Source organism: Lissotriton vulgaris, chromosome 3_1, assembly GCF_964263255.1.
Source record: "Lissotriton vulgaris chromosome 3_1, aLisVul1.2, whole genome shotgun sequence".
Classification (NCBI taxonomy): Eukaryota; Metazoa; Chordata; class Amphibia; order Caudata; family Salamandridae; genus Lissotriton; species Lissotriton vulgaris.
The window spans coordinates 1,970,759,044-1,970,779,212 of NC_141689.1; the positions used below are offsets into that span (position 1 = coordinate 1,970,759,044).

The 20,169-nt window shown below is 44.1% G+C and overlaps 1 protein-coding gene across 2 annotated transcripts in view; it reads right to left on the reverse strand.

Annotated features, from left to right (window-relative positions):
* Positions 1 to 20,169, reverse strand: part of GPM6A (glycoprotein M6A) — a 595,184-nt gene that overhangs the window by 323,175 nt on the left and 251,840 nt on the right. For both annotated transcript variants that reach the window (XM_086962450.1, XM_086962449.1), the window contains exon 2: positions 18,242 to 18,434. In XM_086962450.1, coding sequence (XP_086818576.1) covers positions 18,242 to 18,434 — 193 coding nt within the window. The remainder of the gene's footprint in view (positions 1 to 18,241; positions 18,435 to 20,169) is intronic.

Consider the following 20,169-nt stretch of genomic DNA (forward strand, 5'->3'; position numbering starts at 1 on the left):
TGTATAAGTACATGCCACCTGCTGGCAGGGATACCTTGTTGGCCCTGGAGCGGGACGAGCAAACCCACTACCCTACAATGAAAGTGGCGCTGGTGAAAAAGTTTGGACTAACCCCCGAAAAATACCGACAAAAATTTAGGGGAAGTCATAAATTAAGCACACAGAATTAGGTGGATTTCTTGGATTACGCGAAGAAAGCCTTGGAGGGTTGGGTGAAAGGCAGCGAGGTAGGGGATTATGAAGGTTTATATAACCTCATACTCAAGGAACACCTACTCGAGAAATGTTTTCCCGAGCTGCGACAACACCTGGTGGACAGCAAGCTGACCAGCCCCAGGAAGCTTGCTGAGGAGGCGGACATCTGGGCTAGTACCCGGGTGTCCTCAAAGGGGACTGGAGGGGATTCCCATAAGACTGGACAGGGCGCCCCCCAGAAGAAAGAGGGGGGAGATAACAAAAGGGAGTTCTCAAAAGGCCCACAAAATACTTCACAAGGAAGGGGCAGAGGATCCATCCCTAAGGCTAATCCACCCTGCAACCCTAATCCTGGCCAAAGTCAGCAGCCAAGGGTTGTCCATTGCTTCGAGTGTGGTGGTGTGTGACACTATAAAGGAGATGTGAGATGCCCAAAAAGACCACCCCCTCCCACTGGAGGAAAAGCCCCGGGAATCACTAGTGTAGTGCTCGGGGAGGAGATGCCTTTGGAAAAAGTAGGGGAGCGGGCGTGTGTCACTTTAGTGTCCCTGGGGGATAAGGAGATGGTGCCAAAGACCCAACTGCCCTCAAATACTACCAAGTATGAGCAGTGGGTCACCATCAATGGCCATAGAGGGGAGGCTCTGAGAGACACAGGAGCCAGTATGACTATGGTGAGGAGTCATCTGGTGTCTCCAGAGAAGGTCATCCCAAATGTACTCCATCCCGCTGTGATGGCTGACAGCAGATTGGGCCACTATCCCGTGGCCGAGGTACACTTTGAGTGGGGAGGGGTTGCAGGTTCACTTCGAGTTGCCGTAAGCCCTGCAGTGCCTGTTGATTGCCTGTTAGGAAATGATATGGAGCACAATGCTTGGAGGGAGGTGGAATACCGGACTCATTCTGAGATGCTGGGTACACCTGACTGGGCCTGTGTCAGCACAAGGTCCGTGACTACCCGGAGGGGGAGTTCACTTACGCTGGAGCCTGGAACAATGGCCCAGCCCGCTGCCAGAGAAGAGAAGGACAGAAGGCAGGAGGAACCTGCCTCAGCATCACTACCTTGTGAGATAGATGGGCCACCTGCGTAGGTGGATCTGGAGTCCACGGAGGAGGATGTTAATTCCCTGGAGAACCTACCTATCTCTGCTGAGTGGCATGTGGAGGGAGGTCCTTCCAGGGAGGAATTCTGCAAAGCTCAAAAGGAGTGTCCTACTCTTGAGGGGCTGCGGTAACAGGCCAAAGCCCAGGAGTGAAGGGAACATTGTGGGGAACTACCAGATTTACTGGGAGGATGGACTCCTCTACAGTGAGGCCAAGGCACCCGGACATGGTTCATCCAGGGCCTTGGTGGTCCCTCAATGTTTTAGAGCCTTTCTTCTAGAACTGGCTCATGAGATACCCTTGGCGGGACACCTAGGACAGGACAAGACCTTTGCCCGGCTTGTCCCCCACTTTTACTGGCCTCGAATGAGAGTGGCGTCTGATACCTATGTCGGACGTGTGTGTCTTGCCAAGCCAGTGGGAAAACAGGGGTGAAGCTGAAAGCTCCCCTGGAACCACTACCAGTCGTTAGCACCCCCTTTGAAAGGGTGGGCATCGACATTGTAGGGCCATTGGATCCACCAACTTCAGCTGGTCACAGGTTCATCCTGGTTCTAGTGGATCATGCCACACGGTACCCAGAGGCAATTCCTCTGAGGACCATTACTGCACCTGCAGTGGCAAGGGCCCTGATGGGGATCTTCACCCGAGTGGGTTTCCCCAAGGAGGTTGTGTCCGACAGGGGAACCAACTTCCTATCAGCTTACATGCAGGCTATGTGGAAGGAGTGTGGTGTTACCTATCGGTTTACCACTCCTTATCACCCACAGACCAATGGTCTTGTGGAAAGGTTTAATAAAACCTTGAAAGGCATGATAAGAAGTCTGCCTGAGAGCCTGCGGAGGAAATGGGACGTCCTCCTGCCCTGTCTCTTGTTTTCCTACAGGGAAGTGCCACAGAAGGGAGTGGGCTTCAGCCCCTTCGAACTTCTGTATGGGCACCGTGTACGGGGTCCTCTCAGCCTGGTGAAGGACGGATGGGAAAAGACTCCCAGGAAGCTTCCCCAGGACGTGGTGAGCTACATGCTGGCTTTCCGGAGCCAAATGGCTAAGTTGTGGAAGCAAGCTTCTGACAACTTGGAAGCCAGCCAAGCAGTAATGAAGGAGTGGTATGACCACAATGCTCACCCAGTGGAACTGGAGCCTGGACAAAAAGTGTGGGTGATGGAGCCTGGAGAGCTAAATGCCCTCCAGGATCGTTGGACAGGCCCCTTTGAGGTATTGGAGAAAAAGGGTAAGGCCACTTACTTGGTGGACCTTAAGACCCCCAGACAGCCCCACCGGGTGCTTCATGCCAATCGCCTCAAACCACACCATGAGAGGCCCGAGGTTGTCTTAATGATGGTGACCGATGGAGCAGAGGAAGAGGAAAGTGAACCTCTCCCTGATCTTTTCTCGTCTCAAGAGAAGGATGGGTCGGTGGAAGGAATGATTCTCTCACCATCCCTAACTCCTGAACAGCAGAGAGATTGCCGCCAAATCCTGGAACAATTTTCTTCACTGTTCTCCCTTGTCCAGGATAGAACCCACCTGTGTACCCATGATGTGGACACAGGAGACAGCCCACCTGTGAAGTCTAAGATCTACCGGCTGTCAGACAAGGTGAAGGCCAGCATCAAGGGTGAAGTCGCTAAGATGCTGGAGCTAGGAGTGATAGAACCTTCCAATAGCCCTTGGTCCAGTCCGGTGGTCTTGGTACCAAAAGCGGCCCCACCAGGCACCACACCTGAATTAAGATTCTGTGTGGATTACCGAGGACTAAATTCAGTAACAAAGACTGATGCTCATCCGATCCCCAGGGCGGATGAACTCATTGACCGGCTGGGAGCTGCCCAATATTTAAGTACCTTTGACCTTACTTCAGGGTACTGGCAGATCTCCCTTACTGATGGAGCAAAGGAAAGGTCAGCCTTCTCCACGCCTCAGGGTCACTACCAGTTCTGTGTGATGCCCTTTGGGCTCAAGAACGCCCCTGCCACTTTTCAGCGGCTGGTGAACAAGGTCCTTTCTGGTATGGAAGCCTTTTCTGCTGCTTATCTGGATGACATCGCTGTCTTCAGTAGTAGCTGGGAGGATCATTTGCAACACTTGCAAGCTGTTCTCCAGGCCCTGCAACAGGCTGGCTTGACAATCAAGGCCAGCAAGTGCCAGATTGGGCAGGGGTCGGTGGTGTACTTAGGCCACTTGGTGGGCAGAGGGACGGTGCAGCCCGTCCAGGTGAAGATCGAGGCTATCATGGCCTGGGAGCCCCCTAAGACTCAAACTGAGGTCCGAGCCTTCCTGGGCCTCACTGGATACTACCGTCGCTTCGTGAAGGGGTATGGCTCCATATAGCCCCCCTCACTGAACTTACTTCTAAGAAACAACCCCGACGGGTAGTCTGGACGGAGGCTTGCCAGCGAACTTTCGTGACTTTAAAACAAGCATTGTGTACTGCTCCAATACTCAGGGCCCCTGATTTTTCAAGAGAGTTCATTGTCCAAACAGATGCATCGGAACATGGCATTGGGGCAGTGTTATCGCAACTGAATGATGAGGGCTTGGATCAACCCGTGGTCTTCCTATCCAGGAGACTACTCCCCAGGGAACAGAGGTGGAGTACTATAGAGCGGAAAGCCTTTGCGGTGGTTTGGGCTCTGAAGAAGTTGCGTCCATACCTATTTGGCTCGCACTTCCTGGTTCAGACTGACCACCGGCCCCTTCGTTGGCTGATGCAAATGAAGGGGGAGAATCCCAAGTTGTTGAGGTGGTCCATCTCCCTACAGGGAATGGACTTCCGGGTGGAACATCGGCCTGGAGAGAACCACGCCAACGCAGACGGTCTCTCTAGGTATTTCCGCCTTAGTGATGAGAACTCCCATGGGATTGGGTAGTTCTCCCCACTTTCAGCTGGGGGGGACGCGTGTTAGACCTGTCTGCTTCTGAGGGTCCCCTCACAAATATGATTTATTTTGTCCCCTTTGGCCTCTGAGTGTTATTATTCTTTTTCTTATGTCCACCCAGATTTTTGGTTGTCAGCATTGACTGAGGGGCTAGGTGCTCCTTGAGTAGGACGTTTTGCTTTTCCCTTGAGGCCTAGTCATCCTCATGAAAATTTAGTGAGATCCAAGGAACCTAAAATGGAGTCCACCAACTGTCATAACGGTCATCACAACCAAGCTGACCCATTGAGTTGCATGAGAAAGGTTCTGGAACCATCTGGCAGGTTCCAGTGGACTGGGGTCAGCCTATAAAAGGCCAGTACTCAGGTGGCCATTTTGTGAAGAGAAACCTGTGACCAGAGAAGGAGAGAGGCAATATTGTGAGGAGGACAGTGCTTTACCAGGGAACGATCGACTTGCGGGCCGGCAATCACCTGTTCTGACGCTGCCCCTCTGGTGTTGACCAAACCCTGATCTGACAGAATCATAAATAAACTTTGTGTCCAAACGATTAATTGGCATCACAAAACTGGTGAATAGAAGTTCAACCCCAACGTCTGGCAGTCGGAGGGAGTACATTCCCCAAGGTCTGCCCACCCTCTCAGAAACTCCAGAACTCCACCTGGCACAGACTGTGGAGCCTGCACCCCTTCTACCGGATCGGCCTTGCGTGTGTGGCGCAGAACTTACAGAGCAGAGAGAGAGCGGAGACTCCGGCGTCGGCGGCAAGAGGAGCAGCGGTCGCATTTCAGAGGAGATCGAGAGCAGCCGACCTGCAGCATCGGTGGAAGGCGGATCCACGCCAGTGAGGGCGGAGCGGAGGAAGAGCTTCCGGAGGTGCCCCCAGCGTCAGCAGTGAGGGAGGAGCCACGGCCGCATCCGGAAGGGGTCGTGAGGAGAGGTCCTGCCGCACCTTGTCAGCGCCGCGGAAGGAAGGTACAGCCAGCGGTTCTGGGCCGCTGTAGGAGAGCGCCGCACGGCCGCACTCAGGCCCCGTGTCGAGGCTGCCTCACAAGACCGACTCACGTCAACTAAAAGGACACCAGCGGAGACAAAAGTAAGCTGGGTTAATATCGGGTGAAGGGCGAAGGTGGCCCATAAGAGAAGCGGTGCTTCCAAGGGGGCCAAGTGAACTACCAGGAATAAAAGTAGAACAGCATTATTTTTCCCTGAACTAAACTGCCACGATAAAACGCAAACAGTGCTGGAACTGGTGAACACGAGGGTTGCCGAACTGTTAAGGGGAGGTGTTGAAGTGGGGAGTGTGACACTCGTGTGGGGCTCAGTTTAAGGAAACTAAACATAGTGGGCTGGGTCCCTCATTCCAGGGAAAAGAAGGGAAAAGGTATTCATCCTGAAGCAAAAGTGAATCTAAACCCTACCAAGTTGCGCTTACTGAAATGAGGGGGTGTCAACAGGGATAAAGTGAAATGTGTTGTTAATTTTACCCATTCTTTTTCTAGCGAGGCAGCGGTGCGAACCATTGTGAAGTATTGTAGACTGTGAATATAAGAGTGCTTGATCCTGCACGCTTAGGGGTAAGGTATCAGGTGGTTACCCTACAGGAAACCCCAGTTTTAAGAGACCCCTTGGACTCTTGTATTATCGCCTTGTCTAGAAAGAGGTCAGGAAGGATTAACTGTCATATTTTCTCACTATTGGAGGGGGAAGTAGAAAAAGTGTTCAAGCCCTTAATGTGTAAATGTACTAAGTGATATAAACTGCATTAATGTGAAAGGTGATGTACTAATGTAACAAAGGAACTATCAAACCAAAGAGAACATAGTCTATTTTTATAAAGTACGAACCTTATTTTCCTAACAAGGTGTAGTGTCGTTTTTGGAATGAATGGGCGCTGATTTCCTGAGAGGTTTTACGCAAGCTTTACACATTTAGCCTTTGGAATTAGTCTTCCCCTCTGTGCCACGCTATCCGCGTGTTGGCTAGGAAACCCCTAAGTCTAACAGCTCCCATTCCAGATTATAAAAAGATCGTTGATGTATCTCAACCAGAGTTCTATTTTGGTTGTCTATCTTTCATTCGTTTCTTGCCATGCCACACATTTTTCCCACCATCCCATAGTGATATTCGCATAGCTAGGCGAAAATGATATTCCCATGGCTGTGCCACGTTTCTGATTGTAAATTTTGTGGTTGAAGAGGAAAATATTGTTCTGCAGGCAAATCTTTATCATTTCCAACAGCATTTTAGAGTGTTTCAGTTCTTGAATGCTTCGTTGACGGAGAAAGTATTCTACAGCTTTGAGGACGAATTCATGTTCTATCGATGTATAGAGAGATACAACATCGATGTAAGAACTGAGATTGATCACTATAGGTGCCAAGTACTTGTCTACATATATGGAGACATTTTCATATAGTGATTCACAACTTGAGATTATTGGCATTCTCGGTGGGTTTATCAATGTCTTGTGTATTTTAGGGAGGAAATAAATAGTTGGATCACAGGACTTTCATTTAACAAGAATAGTGCTTCATTATTATTCAGGAGGCCATCTTGTTTCCACAATCTGATCTTTCTCGCTAGATCTAAGGTTAGATCATTGACTGGATTTTCTTGCAATTGAATATAATTCTCCTCAATTCTTAGTTGTCTTTGGGCCTCTTCTATGTAGTCCTTCGTGTTCATTATTACTACATTTCCCCCCCTTATCCGCAGGCTTAATAGTAATTTTTTCATTTTTCGTCAAATTTGATAATGCTAAACGTTCATTTTTCGTAAGATTCTCTTTTTTGTTGGATGTGGTATTTTCCATTGTGTCTAATTCTGTCATCACAAGTTCGTGGAATTGGTCAATTCTATTTCCAGGGCTCAGGACTGGACAGAATTTTGACTTTGTTTTAAATCTGATGTTACATGTTTGTCTGTTCGTATATCTAAATCAGCCAAAATTTGCGTTTCAGATGGTTCTATCTCCTCCAAGTTCGCTGTTAGGGGAAGGATTGTTCTTAGATTTGCTACATCTTCCATATTTAGTGATTCCTGTGCATCACTATAATTTGAGATGTTTGAAGTTGTTACATTTGGACGTTGAGCGAAGAACTTTTTCAATTTCAGCTTTCTAATGTATTTATACAGGTCTATCCTTGTTTCGACATAGTCATGATGTTGTTCCGGACAAAAAGATAGGCCTTTGTTGAGGACACTCATTTCGTCATTGGTGGGGGTATAGTCCGATAGATTTACAATTAGATTGTCTTTCATTCTTGTATTATTCATTTTCTCGCCATTCTGTTGCGCAGCGGGTAGTCTTTTGTTTTTTCCTTTTCCTCTGCGTGTTTTTCTCCTTCCTTTGATGCCGTGGCATGATGATTTCCTCTCCCTCGACCTCGTCCTCCCAATCGTATTTTCGGAGTTAGTTGGTCTAGATATATCCATCTTTTCCAGATAGCTGTTCTTAATCATATAGCCAGGAATGACTAAATGCCACTCTATTTACAAAGAAAAATTGAGAATGAAAGAACTGAGTAACTTGGAGAACCACTGATACCATAATGCATCACTCTGGTTTTTAATGAACACTATAAAAGTAAAAACAAAAAAAAGACTCACAATACTGTGATAAAGAATATTTCTTGTTCGAAACGTTGTTGGGTGATGGTGGCGGTTTCTATGAATTAAAACAAGCTTCAAAGAAAGATTCCTGTGTTTGGGAGTGCGGTTTTTCAACGATTGCTGGTCAATGATTTATGGGGCTTGGTCTGGCCTTGAAATCGGCACCCGCTAGTAAGAGCGACCCGGTTACAGACTATTTGTTATATATATATATATATATATATATATATATATATATATATATATATATATATATATATATATATATATATATATATATACATAAATATATATATATATATATATATATATACATAAATATATATATTACAGTGCATATATATTAAACAGTGCGTAATTCTGACCGTGTTTGCTGTGTCGATGTCCGGTTGTATCTGGGAGCTGGAGTGTGCGGTTGATATATATATTATATATATATAAATATATATATATATATATATATATATATATATATATATATATATATATATATATATATATATATATATTTATTTATTTTTTTTCCATTGGGGCGAGTAACTCCCAAGTGGGATGCCTGCCACAGAGCAACTTGAAGCAAAAAGTTCTTTTAAAGCAGGAGCGTGTGCCATGCCGTGGCCGGGTGAGAGCCACACATTTCTGAAACAAAGAGTTACCCACATGGCTGGCACTCACGGGCAGATAGGATAAAGACTCTTGTCAGGCTAGCAATGATCAGTGTTGCCCCCTATTGTGCACTGATCCGAAGTCTTTCGGGAACAATCCCTTCCTCATGGATCATCAAGGAAACAATGTGGCAGGCAATAGGGCTACATAAAGTCCAACCTTTATTTATTTTAATTTATACAAACAGGAAGTCTGTCTCATGTGAGCCAAAAAAGCATTATGGGACAAGTAGTCCATTGGGTTAAGTAACTCCCAAGTGGGATGCCTGCTACAAAGCAACTTGAGGCAAAACGTTCTTTAAAAGCAGGAGCGTGAGCACTGCTGAAACCATTCACAAAGCAGCCTCCATGCCACCTATACCGCTACCCTGTCAAGTCTAACAGGAGCGGTTCCGCTAGGATCTCACAGCGGTGCCATGCAGTGGCCGGGTGAGAACCACACATTTCTGAAACAAAGAGTTACCAACGTGGCCGACACTCACGGGCAGATAGGATAAAGACTCCTGTCAGGCTAGCAATGATCAGCGTCGCCCCCTCTTGTGCGTTGATCCGACTTGTTTCGGGAACAATACCATCCTCATGGATCATCAAGGAGACAACGTGGCAGGCAATAGGGCTACATACAGTACAACTTTTATTTCTATTAATTTATACAAACAGGAAGTCTGTCTCATGTGAGACAAAAAAGCATTATGGAACAAGTAGTCCATTGTTAAGCAACTCCCAAGTGGCATGACTGCCACAAAGCAACTTGAAGCTAAATGTTCTTTAAAAGCAGGAGGATGAGCACTGCTGAAGCCATTCACAAGGCGGTCTCCAGGCCACCTGTACCGCTACCCTGTCAAGTGAAACAGGAGCAGTTCCGCTAGTATCTCGCAGTGGTGCCATGCCTTGGCCGGGTAAGAGCCACACATTTCTGAAACAAAGAGTTATCCACATGGCCAGCGCTCATGGGCAGATAGGATAAAGACTCCTGTCAGGCTAGCAATGATCAGCGTCGCCCCCTCTTGTGCGCTGATCTGAATCATTTCGGGAACAATCCCTTCCTCATGTATCATCAAGGAAACAATGCAGCAGGCAATAGAGCTACATAAAGTCCAACTTTTATTTCTTTTAATTTATACAAACAGGAAGTCTGTCTCATGTGAGCCAAAAGGCATTATGGGACAAGTAGTCCATTGAGGTCAGTAACTCCCAAGTGGGATGCCTGCCACAAAGCAACTTGAAGCAAAAAGTTCTTAAAAAGTAGGAGCGTGAGCTCTGCTGAAGCCGTTCACAGGGCAGCCTCCAGGCCACCAGTACCGCTACCCTGTCAAGTGAAACGCTGCAGGAACCTTGCGGATCCGCCCCTGTGTTCACTTGGCAGGATGGCGGTACGGGTGGCCAGGAGGCTGTCTTGTGGATGGTTGAAAGTGGTGATTCCAGGCTGTTTCCCCATTGTTTTTTTAAAAACTTGATTTAAGGTGCTCAGCAACAGGCGTCCCACTTGGGATTTATAATTTGGACTACTAGTCCCAGGATGCCGGAGGGCGCACATGAGCTGGACTTCCTGTTGAATGAAATAAAAGACAGATTTCTACGTAGCCCGTTGTCTGCTGCTTTGTGTCCTGTGAGATCCATGATGGCGGGTTCCCCACCCGAAACGCGTCGGATCAGGGGAATGATATGATAGGGGTGTCTTTTTCATCTATACATACATATATATAGGCTGTCACAAGTACGTAGTACTTAGTTTCCATAGGAAGAATGTCTTTTGTTTTACTTTGACTTTGTTTAACAAATACTCGCAAACTTTTCAAAACTAATATGACTCTCTGTTGTATTCCATACTCAATTATGTACATATCTCTTTAAGTAGGCCCTGCCTGTTGTTGCCTTATAAACCTTGTACTGCAATCTGTTACTAAGGGCAAAGGTTCTAGATTCCAGCCTGTATTACTACTGGACCTGTCCTGCTGAGCAGAAGCTGTACTGTGTTCCTCTGTACAATAAACCTACTTTCACCTTCAACTGGACTGGATTACTACAAAATTGGCGACGTTTTCATTGGTTTGCTACTTTTGGGAACACAGGAGCAACCAAAGGATTATAACCTGCGCTGCATGATTTTCATCATTTTCATGGATTTTGGATGTAAAGTATACTTTATCATTATTCTACTTCAACTACAATTGGAAAAATTCCTTGGCTTTCATCTCGTTTTATCATCTCTACAATCTATTTTATGACTTTTACTGTTTCCGTTTTTCATCTGATTTCTTTCTCCCTCGAAAGAAACCCTGGAAAAACACACGTTTTTCAGAGACAATCGGAATCTACTCGGATACCTCGCTGTGTCTGTCCGCATTTTGTGATTGTTTTCACCATTTCAGCACTAATATTAAGCTGTTACGATCACTGTTTGCTTACTTTTAAACTGCCGGTTTGCTCCTTCGGCAACCGCTTTTCCTCGCGCTCTCCTGCTGCGCGCCATTGTTGTGCTTCACGCGCGACATTCTCTAAGCACCGATCTCGATGGTAGGACGTGTGCGTCTGACATCATCGCGCACACGTCGACGCCATTTTGTTTACCGGTTGCTTAGCAACGAGTCCCCGGACAACTATCATCGCGTTTCAACGCGGAAGAAGCAAATCTCTTCGTTCTTTCAAAACAAATGGATCGACTTTCAGTTAATAGTATCCTACATCGCGTTTAGCGCGTTTCTTGTGTGCAAGGACCCAAACTCTTCGTATTGCACATAGAAAGATTGCTTTTCACCAAGAAAATTCTCTGTCTACAGGTTTGACTTTCACTATTATTATATACTCGTTATTCATACCACATTGCTTTTACATTATTTTTTTTTACAAAATTCTCTTGAATTTGCTAATATTCATTAATTGAAGCATATTATCAAACATGCAGTTTGATCCCCCCCCTAAGTTTCTACAAAATAAAGGAGAGCCTCCCATACCTTGGATTCGCTGGAAAGAGGAGTTTATGACATTTCTAAAAGCTATAGATGGGGAGAGATTTTCACAAGAAAGGAAAAAGAACATTTTATTACATTCTTTGGGTTCTGAAGGTCAAGTAGTATTCAGAACACTTCCTTTACATGATGGGGGAGGAGACAGAAATGTATTTGATGATGCTATGACTCGTCTTGAAGCTAGATTTAAACCTACTTTTAGTGTGGCTCTGAATCGCTATAAGTTTTATACTAGAGCTCAAGAAGAGTCTGAAACTTTTGATGATTTCTTGACAGCTTTACGTTATTTGTCTACTAATTGTAATTTTGGTCCTATCTCTGATGAGATGATCAGAGACCAAATTATAGTCCATACCAAGAGCAAGAAAATCCAAGAAAAACTGTGGATTATGGGAGATCCGGATTTGAAGGATGTTATTGTTACGGCTAAAGCTATTGAACAATCAGACAAATGGATAAAGTGTTTGGATAAGAAGGACAAAGACAGTTCCTCTGAAGTGTGTGCTGTTAAATCTGACGCCTCCTCTGCGTCATCTTCCAACAAAACTCAACGTGCCAGTTATTCCTTTCAACGTCCTTACAAAAAGAATGACAAATTTTTCCATTGTTTCAGGTGTGGTAGTCCTAGTCATGCTGCTTCTTTTCCTAAGTGTCCTGCTATTGGGAAGGAATGTAACAAGTGTGGTAGACAAGGACATTTCAGTAGTTTATGCAAGACCACTACTGGAACCACTTCTGGGAATATCAATAAGAATAGAGTTTCCTTTGTTACTGACTCTGTGCAAGAAGTTGATGTTCCTGAGGAAGATAATGGAAATAATTGTGAAAGAGGCATTGTTGTTTCCATTGTTGACCCCAATGAACAAGAGTTGATTCACCTTAAACAACCTGAGTGCATAGTACATGTTTTAGGTGTGGATCTTAAATTAATGGCCGACTCAGGATCACCTTGGACAATCATCACGAAACAATATTTCACTGAGATGTTTGAGGGCATTGTTAGTCTTACAGATCTTAAAGTTCCTGACATAATTGCCAGAACTTTTCTTGAAACTGTTATCCCTATGGAAGGATATTTGGGAGCAGACATGCTTTTTAGGGGTCGAATGAGGTTTGTTAAGATATACATTGCCACTAAGGGAGTGAATGTGCTTGGGTGGAGAGATCAATGGAGTTTTGGTATTACTCTCAATCCCAGAAAATTGGATCCCATTGTCATGATTGATGATCGTGTAGAAGAAACTCATTCTGTTAAAGCTATAACTGGTACTGAAGCATGGATTAATGAGATCATTAATTTGTTTCCCAAGGTTTTTTCAAAAGAATTGGGAAAATTACATAATTTTCAACACTTGATCAGACTCAAGAAAGGAACCATTCCGGTTACTCAAAAATTAAGAAATGTTCCCATAAATGTCAGGGATGATCTTAAAATACTTTTGAAAAGCTTAATTGATGATGATATTATTGAAGAAGTTGAGTCTTCCGAATGGGTTTCGCCCATCGTTTTAGCCCGAAAATCTGATCAAAGCCTGAGGCTATGTGTAGATTTGAGAGCCCTCAATTCAAACATCATAGTGGACTGCCATCCCCTTCCTAATATAAATGAGGTTGTATGTATGTTAGAGGGAGCGAAGGTTTTTTCCACATTTGATTTGCGATCAGCATATCACCAAATTGTATTAGCAGATGAATCCAAGCAAATGACAGCTTTTCTCACCCCTGAGGGTTTATTCCAATATAAGAGAATGCCTTTTGGCTTGGCCTCTGCGGCATCAGTTTTCCAACGTACTATGCATCATATTTTTAAAGATCTCTACAAGTTTGTGAGGTGCTTTCAAGATGACATTCTTGTGTTTTCCCCTGATAATGCCTCTCACAAAGATCACGTCATGGAGGTTTGTAAAAGATTGGGTATGCATGGTCTCACTCTTAAGGACAACAAGTGCAAAATGTTTTGTGAATCTGTAGAATATCTTGGACACACACTTACAGGTAATGGTGTTGTTCCCAAGAAATGTTTGGTTGATGCTATACTTAAAGCTCCATGTCCTGACAACAAGGAAAAGTTGCTCTCTTTCAATGGCTTGTGTGAATACTATAGCAAGTTCATTAAAGGGTTTGCAACTAAAATGGAACCCTTGAGAGAATTAACAAGACAAAAAGTAGAATTTTACTGGGGTGAGAAGCAGGAATCTGCCTTTCAAATCATTAAGCATGATATTGCCAATGCTCCCACATTGAAACCCTTCTGTGTTAATAAACTGTGTGTGGTTACTGTTGATGCCAGTGAGTATGGGCTAGGAGGGGTTCTATCACAAAAATGTGGAAATGATGAGTGGTGTGTGGCGTTTGCTTCCCGGACTTTGACTGAAACAGAAAGGAAGTATTCAGTCATTGAGAAAGAGCTTTTAGGATGTGTCTGGGGAATAGAACATTACCGGAATTTTTTATGGGGTAGTCGTTTCCTGTTGAAAACGGACCATAAACCACTAGTCTCTATACTTTCCCCTGGTGGTGGTCGGAACGCCACAGCACGGATTGCTAGACTCATGTCTCGCTTACAGGAGTACAATTTTGATGTGGAGTATTTTCCTGGAAGGAGCAATGTTACAGCCGACTGTCTTTCGAGACTTCCCTGTGACTCTAAATGTACTGCTAATGACAAAGGTGAAGAAGACGTTGAGTTTGTTGCTTCTTTAAGGGATTTCTTAGGAGATGAATTCTCGTCCATTTCAAAGTCCGTTTGGGATGATGCTGTTACACATGACAAGAATTGGACTACTCTTAAAGAGTATATCTTAAAGGGTTGGCCTAATAGCAATATGGTTCCTCCAGAATTGAAATCCTTTCATCAAGTCCTTAGCGAATTAGAGGTTGACAATGATTTGATTTTTAAAAGTGGAAAATGTGTACCTCCTGAGGATATGCAAGAGGAAATTATTAGGCTTGCTCATGAATGTCATTTAGGCATGTCTTCCATGAAGAGATTAGTGAGAACTAGTTTTTGGTGGCCAGGAATGGATAAAATGATTGACAGAGTAGTTCGTGAATGCTCTATATGTGTCAGCAGTGACAAGATGTTCAAGACCTACCCTGCCCCACTCATACCTATTTCCTGGCCAGAGAATCCTTGGAGGAAGCTAGCACTTGATATTTCCGGTCCTTTCAATTCTCTACCTCAAGATGCCCGTTTTGCTTTGGTGTTAATAGACTACCACTCTAAGTGGCCTGAAGTTAGGTTCGTGTCTTCAGCTTCCTCGCAGGTCATTGTTGAATTTCTCAGGGAGGTATTTGCAAGAGAAGGTAGCCCTGAGATTCTGATTACCGATAATGGGGTACAAATAATTTCTACTGAAGTAGAGGACTATCTCAAGTCTTGTGGAATTAAACACATCACTACACCTCTCTACGAACCACAAGGTAATGGACAGGTAGAAAGGTTTAACCGTGTCTTGAAAGATTCTGTTGAATGGGCGAGAAAGACTCCCAGTGTGTGGAAAAAAGTTATCAGAGAAAGGTTATGGTTGTATAGAATAACCCCTCACTCAGTTACTGAGCTTAGTCCCTTTCGTTTATTGAGGGGAAGGGAACCTGTGTCCAAATTGTGTCCGTGGTGGATGAAAGAGAAGTTTAGCTCTCCTGCCATTTCTTCTCCTGTTGACGTACGAAGCACTTCTCTGAGAGTCAAACATCATCAGGAGAAGATGAAGGAATATCATGACTCTAAGTACAATGTGAGAGTTCCTGATTTTGTAGTAGGAGATTTTGTCAAGATACGTAAACCTGGATTTTTGATTAAGGGTGCTTCTAAATTTGGCCCTACTCGTAAAGTTGTAAAAGTCAACACCAACAGCATCATAACTAATGATGGCAAGGTCTGGAATGTGAGACGAGTTGTTAAATGTCCTAATCTTCACACTCCTAGCTTTGACAATGTTATTCCACCTGTAAAAAATGATTCTGTAAAAAATGATTCTGTTTCTTCTAGAGTTAAGACCAATAATAGAAGCGTTAATGTACCACTTAGGTTTAGAAATTGATTCAGTTCTCTGTGCTTTCCACATTTTGTTCTTTTTCCATTTTCCTCATGTTTCTTTTGTTCCTTTTCTTCTGTTTTATTCTTCTTTTCCATTTCTTCTTCTTTAGGCTTCTTTCTTCTTTTCCTCCTCTTCTTTTCTTTTCTTTTCTTTTCTTTTTAGGGATAAGATGTGTTGTATTCCATACTCAATTATGTACATATCTCTTTAAGTAGGCCCTGCCTGTTGTTGCCTTATAAACCTTGTACTGCAATCTGTTACTAAGGGCAAAGGTTCTAGATTCCAGCCTGTATTACTACTGGACCTGTCCTGCTGAGCAGAAGCTGTACTGTGTTCCTCTGTACAATAAACCTACTTTCACCTTCAACTGGACTGGATTACTACACTCTCATTTCAGCTTCTGTCTCGAAAATGTCATGGCGATCTATCAAGCAGGACCCAAAGAAGAAGGGGTTCCAAAATGTGTTTTCTCTATATTAATTCCTATAGGAATTTAGACATTGCCACAGCTCAAACCCCTGAACAGTATTACACCAAATCTGTCAGAAAGGTAGATATTGGTCCACAAAAGTGACTTTTGCTTATTTGGTGTAAATCTATTCAGTAGTTGTAGAGTTATTGAAAAAATTCAAAAGAGTATATATAAGGACTTGGATCCTGTGAGGATCTAACAGTCCAGAGCTCAAATCTTATTAGTTGCCACCTCCTCAAACCAGGAAGTGCTGGCAGCCAGAACAAATAACCTGTTGTTTTTAAAAACAATTTCAGCAGGACTCGTGCTTGAGCCACGGCTCACACCAAAAAAAAAAAAAAAAAAAAAGAAGCACGGGCTCCCCTGCTTCTCTATTATTTAGCCCTTGGGTGGGCCAGTTCCTGGGGCCATGAAGCCAGAAATGAAATGCAAGCAGAGGGGCGAATGGGGACACCCTCGTTGTGCCCTAGGGATCGCTACTTCCCTGCCTCTAGTGAAAAGAAATAAGGGGGCCTCGTGGACCCCGGTGCCCCGGGTACCACCACCACCCTGGGGCTAATTTGTTTGTTATGGGGGCTTCACCGACCCCCTACAGTGTGCCCCGGGAACCACTACCTCCCCAGGGCCAAATTAGGTTTTAAAATAAGGGGGGACCGCCACCCAGTACCGGTTCCTGCTATGTACCAGTGACATTGCTGTTTGCTGTTTAACCGCTCCCACCAAGCAACAACAAACACTCTGCTTTTCAGAGATCATGCTCTAAACTTTTAAAAACTAGAAGTATGTAAACCAACGTGTTTGACCCTGCCTCATATACATTAGTGGTATGCTAAGTCTTCCTGCCCATTTCCAGGATAATGGGCAGCTTACTAAAAGCCTCCCTGGAGCGTGTTTTCCACTGATTTTGGAGACTGGGTCTTGGTGCCTAGGAATACGAGGACATCTGCTGGAGCTCAAGTTCTAGTTAACTCAGGTAATTATAACTGCTGTATTTCACTGGTTTATATGAGTGAAATCAGAGGCCTAACTATTACGTCCCTGTGGCCTTTGTTTTTTTTATTGAATTTCTAAGGTTTATTTTAATACTATTTTATTTTTATTTATATTATTTTACAGAGCTTTATATAGCACGAACATGACCCGAACCAGGTATCAGAGCGCTTTACAGAGCATCAGTTGCATTACATGAGGACACATTCATTTTTGTTAGGCACATTGAGATTAAGTAAACAGCTCAATGGTAACCAACATCCTGAAAATTAGATATAATGGATTTCCTGACTCTTATAACAGAATGAATAACTATGGCAGTCACTTATGATACAGAAACACATAGTTACATGAGGCCATTATCCTATCCATGAAATATTAGGTAGACACTACATTTAACAACATTAACCACAAAATAAAGCATATTCTAAATCATAGACACAACAGAGCAATTGACTAGGACTTGATTAAGTCCTGATCCTCTTATGGAAATTTAGCTACTTCCTCAGTGCCTCCCTATGCTCAAACCACTTCTTTTAAATATAGATAGGTATGGTTGCGTGATAAATTCTGCTCTGCCAGCGGAGGTGGCAGAGTTTTGGCAATGCATTACTCGGAGTCCAGGCCAAATCACGTTAACCACTGTGTGGCAGAGTTTTTCCTCACACGTGCCTCACCAACAGTAAGGATGCAAGTGCAAGCATTATTTGGTGTCCCCTAGTGTGATTTTCAGTTGCTAGGAGGGCACCGCTGAGATTTTGCCAGTGCAGTCATGGCCGTTTGCGGTCAGAAAGTAACTGCTCGACTACAAAATCTAGTTGAGCGGCAGCAAAGTCAACTCCAGAAGCACCTTGTGGGTCTGTGCAGACTTATTTGTCAGTGAACAGCAAGCTCCCGGCACTAAAAATCAGCATGAGTAGCATGGCATGCCCAATTCCACACACTCGCCGAACTCCGTGAAATATCACAGACTTTTCCTGTAATTTCGTGGAATTCCGTGGAGTGAAACTCTGCAAGTTCCGAAACATCCCTAATTCTAGGTAGGCTTTATGGGTCAGATGGGTGAGAGGAGGTACTCTAAACACGGGTCTTGGCAACTTGGAAACACATTTGGTTTTTGGAACATAGTTTCTGTTTTTTTTTAATTTCTTCAAACAAATTTGTTTAAGCAAACCAAGCAATTGCTGTATGGCAGAGAATTACCTCAGATGAAGAATGTTCATGCTCTGTGAAGCAAACCTGCATTTTAATAATACCTTATTATACACATTTCAATCACAAGCTAAATAAATTAAGAAGTTATTACTTACATGGTGAACACATCAATGGAGTCCCCATCAGAGCTATCCATATCGAAATAGGTCTGCAGCATGACAACAGTTCCAGAGAGGGCTTCATGACCACACCCACAAAATAGTGCAACACCAGCATACAGCAGTATAGTGGCAATCAGCGAAGCATAGGGAATGCCCCCTAAGCATTTGATGCAACATTCAAAACACCCTGAAGAAGGAATAAAATAGAATTGAGAAGCTGTTGCTTTGAGTTACAATCTAAAAACAAGGACAATTTGCTGGCATTCAGTTCAAAAGTTATTTGACACTGTTAAAGACTGAAAGACATTTCCTAAACATTTTTATAACATATAGAGTAAGAATTGAATTGCATTCACATCTTCTGGGTAAATGTGCATATAAGAAGTGGATCATTATTTAGGGTGGGTGGAAGTCCACCATAACAAATAAGACCTCAAACTTGTTTAGTTAGAACACAGTTTCACTAATTTAAACCTTTGGCCAACCCCCTGGCACCTATTGCACAAAGCAGGCAGATTTCCCTTAGGAAAATGTGCAATGTATTTGGCACTAACAAAACAGTGAAAAAGTCAAAGCACAAGACAGTAACAATCCCACAACCAATTTGGGATAAGAATTGTTAAAGATTTAAGTTAAAAGCTACCAAGAAAAAGTAAAGTGCCAATCAGTTATCACTGTTGACCGGGACCTAGGTTTGATTTCAGGCAGACCTTCTGACTACATTTCTGAAGTGGAAGTTGAAAGCTAGATAGTGATTGGATGAGCTCCAGCTGATACCATTGGTGGAAAACGTTCAGAGTAGAATAACTTAAATTCTTTTCAGCCACAAATGTACTTGCGTCAGGCAGATAATGTTCACACCTCTGCCAGGTAAAGATTTCTACCCTTGGACTGAGGGTCATATTTACGAGCTCCTTGAGCCGCCAGTGTATCACTTTTTGCAATGCAGCGCATTCAACAAAATTCGTTTTATTTATTTAATTGCTTGCTTAATACTGTCCATCCATATTCCGGTGTTTACTACCCCCACCCGGGGCCCCCCCCCGCCCCGACTTACCGCCCCGCAGCAGTCCCTCCACGGGCCGCTACTGGCTCTTAGTCTTATTTATATAGTTCAAAATCCTCCGGGGAGGCAAGTATGAAGTAATATGTGACCAATTACTTTTTACATCAAACATCTTTGACACAAGATCCCACTAATGATTTGTAGGTCTTAGAAGACCAATATTTTTTTAAGTGTTAACATTTAAACGTTTCATGAAGGGTCCTTCTAAGTAAGTGTGGGCGAAAAATCCGTTCCGCTTGCGGAATTTGCGGATTTTTAAGCGATTTCACGATTTGCGAATCTCGCGAAATTGCCGAAAAATCCGCAAATCCGCTCACGGGCTGATTTACATTCTGGCAGGATGCTCCTGCAGAGTTAAGGCAGGTAATGGCGCCGGCAAGCTCCCAGAGTTGAAGTTGCTTAATTGTTGCAACTATTCTCTGACCCTGTCCTGATCCTAAACAGACGGATGCATGAGGTAGGGTCAGAGAATAGTGACAACTAAGCAGGTGCCCCGAATTGAAGCTCAAATTCAGTAACGCATTCATCAGCCCAAAAACAATCATGAGCTTTTTCGAGGGTCGGCAGGTGTGCTTTCTCCCCATATCTAAAGTCGAAAATTAGCTGTGATGCTGGCTAGAGGCCTCTGTATCCTTCACCTTCACGAGCGCAATCCCCGTGCAGTTCCTGTGTCCAGGAGCTTCTTTCTCCTCATCTGCTGCTCTGATCGGTCTCTGACCTTTTTTACACACAAGAGGCATGAGAACTCGCATAGAAGTCCGGTTCTTTTTTCCCCGCCCACACACTAGTGGTGTGCACCATTTTCCCACCCTGACCCACTATGATGGACAGCTCACTCAAGGGACCCCGGCGCTGG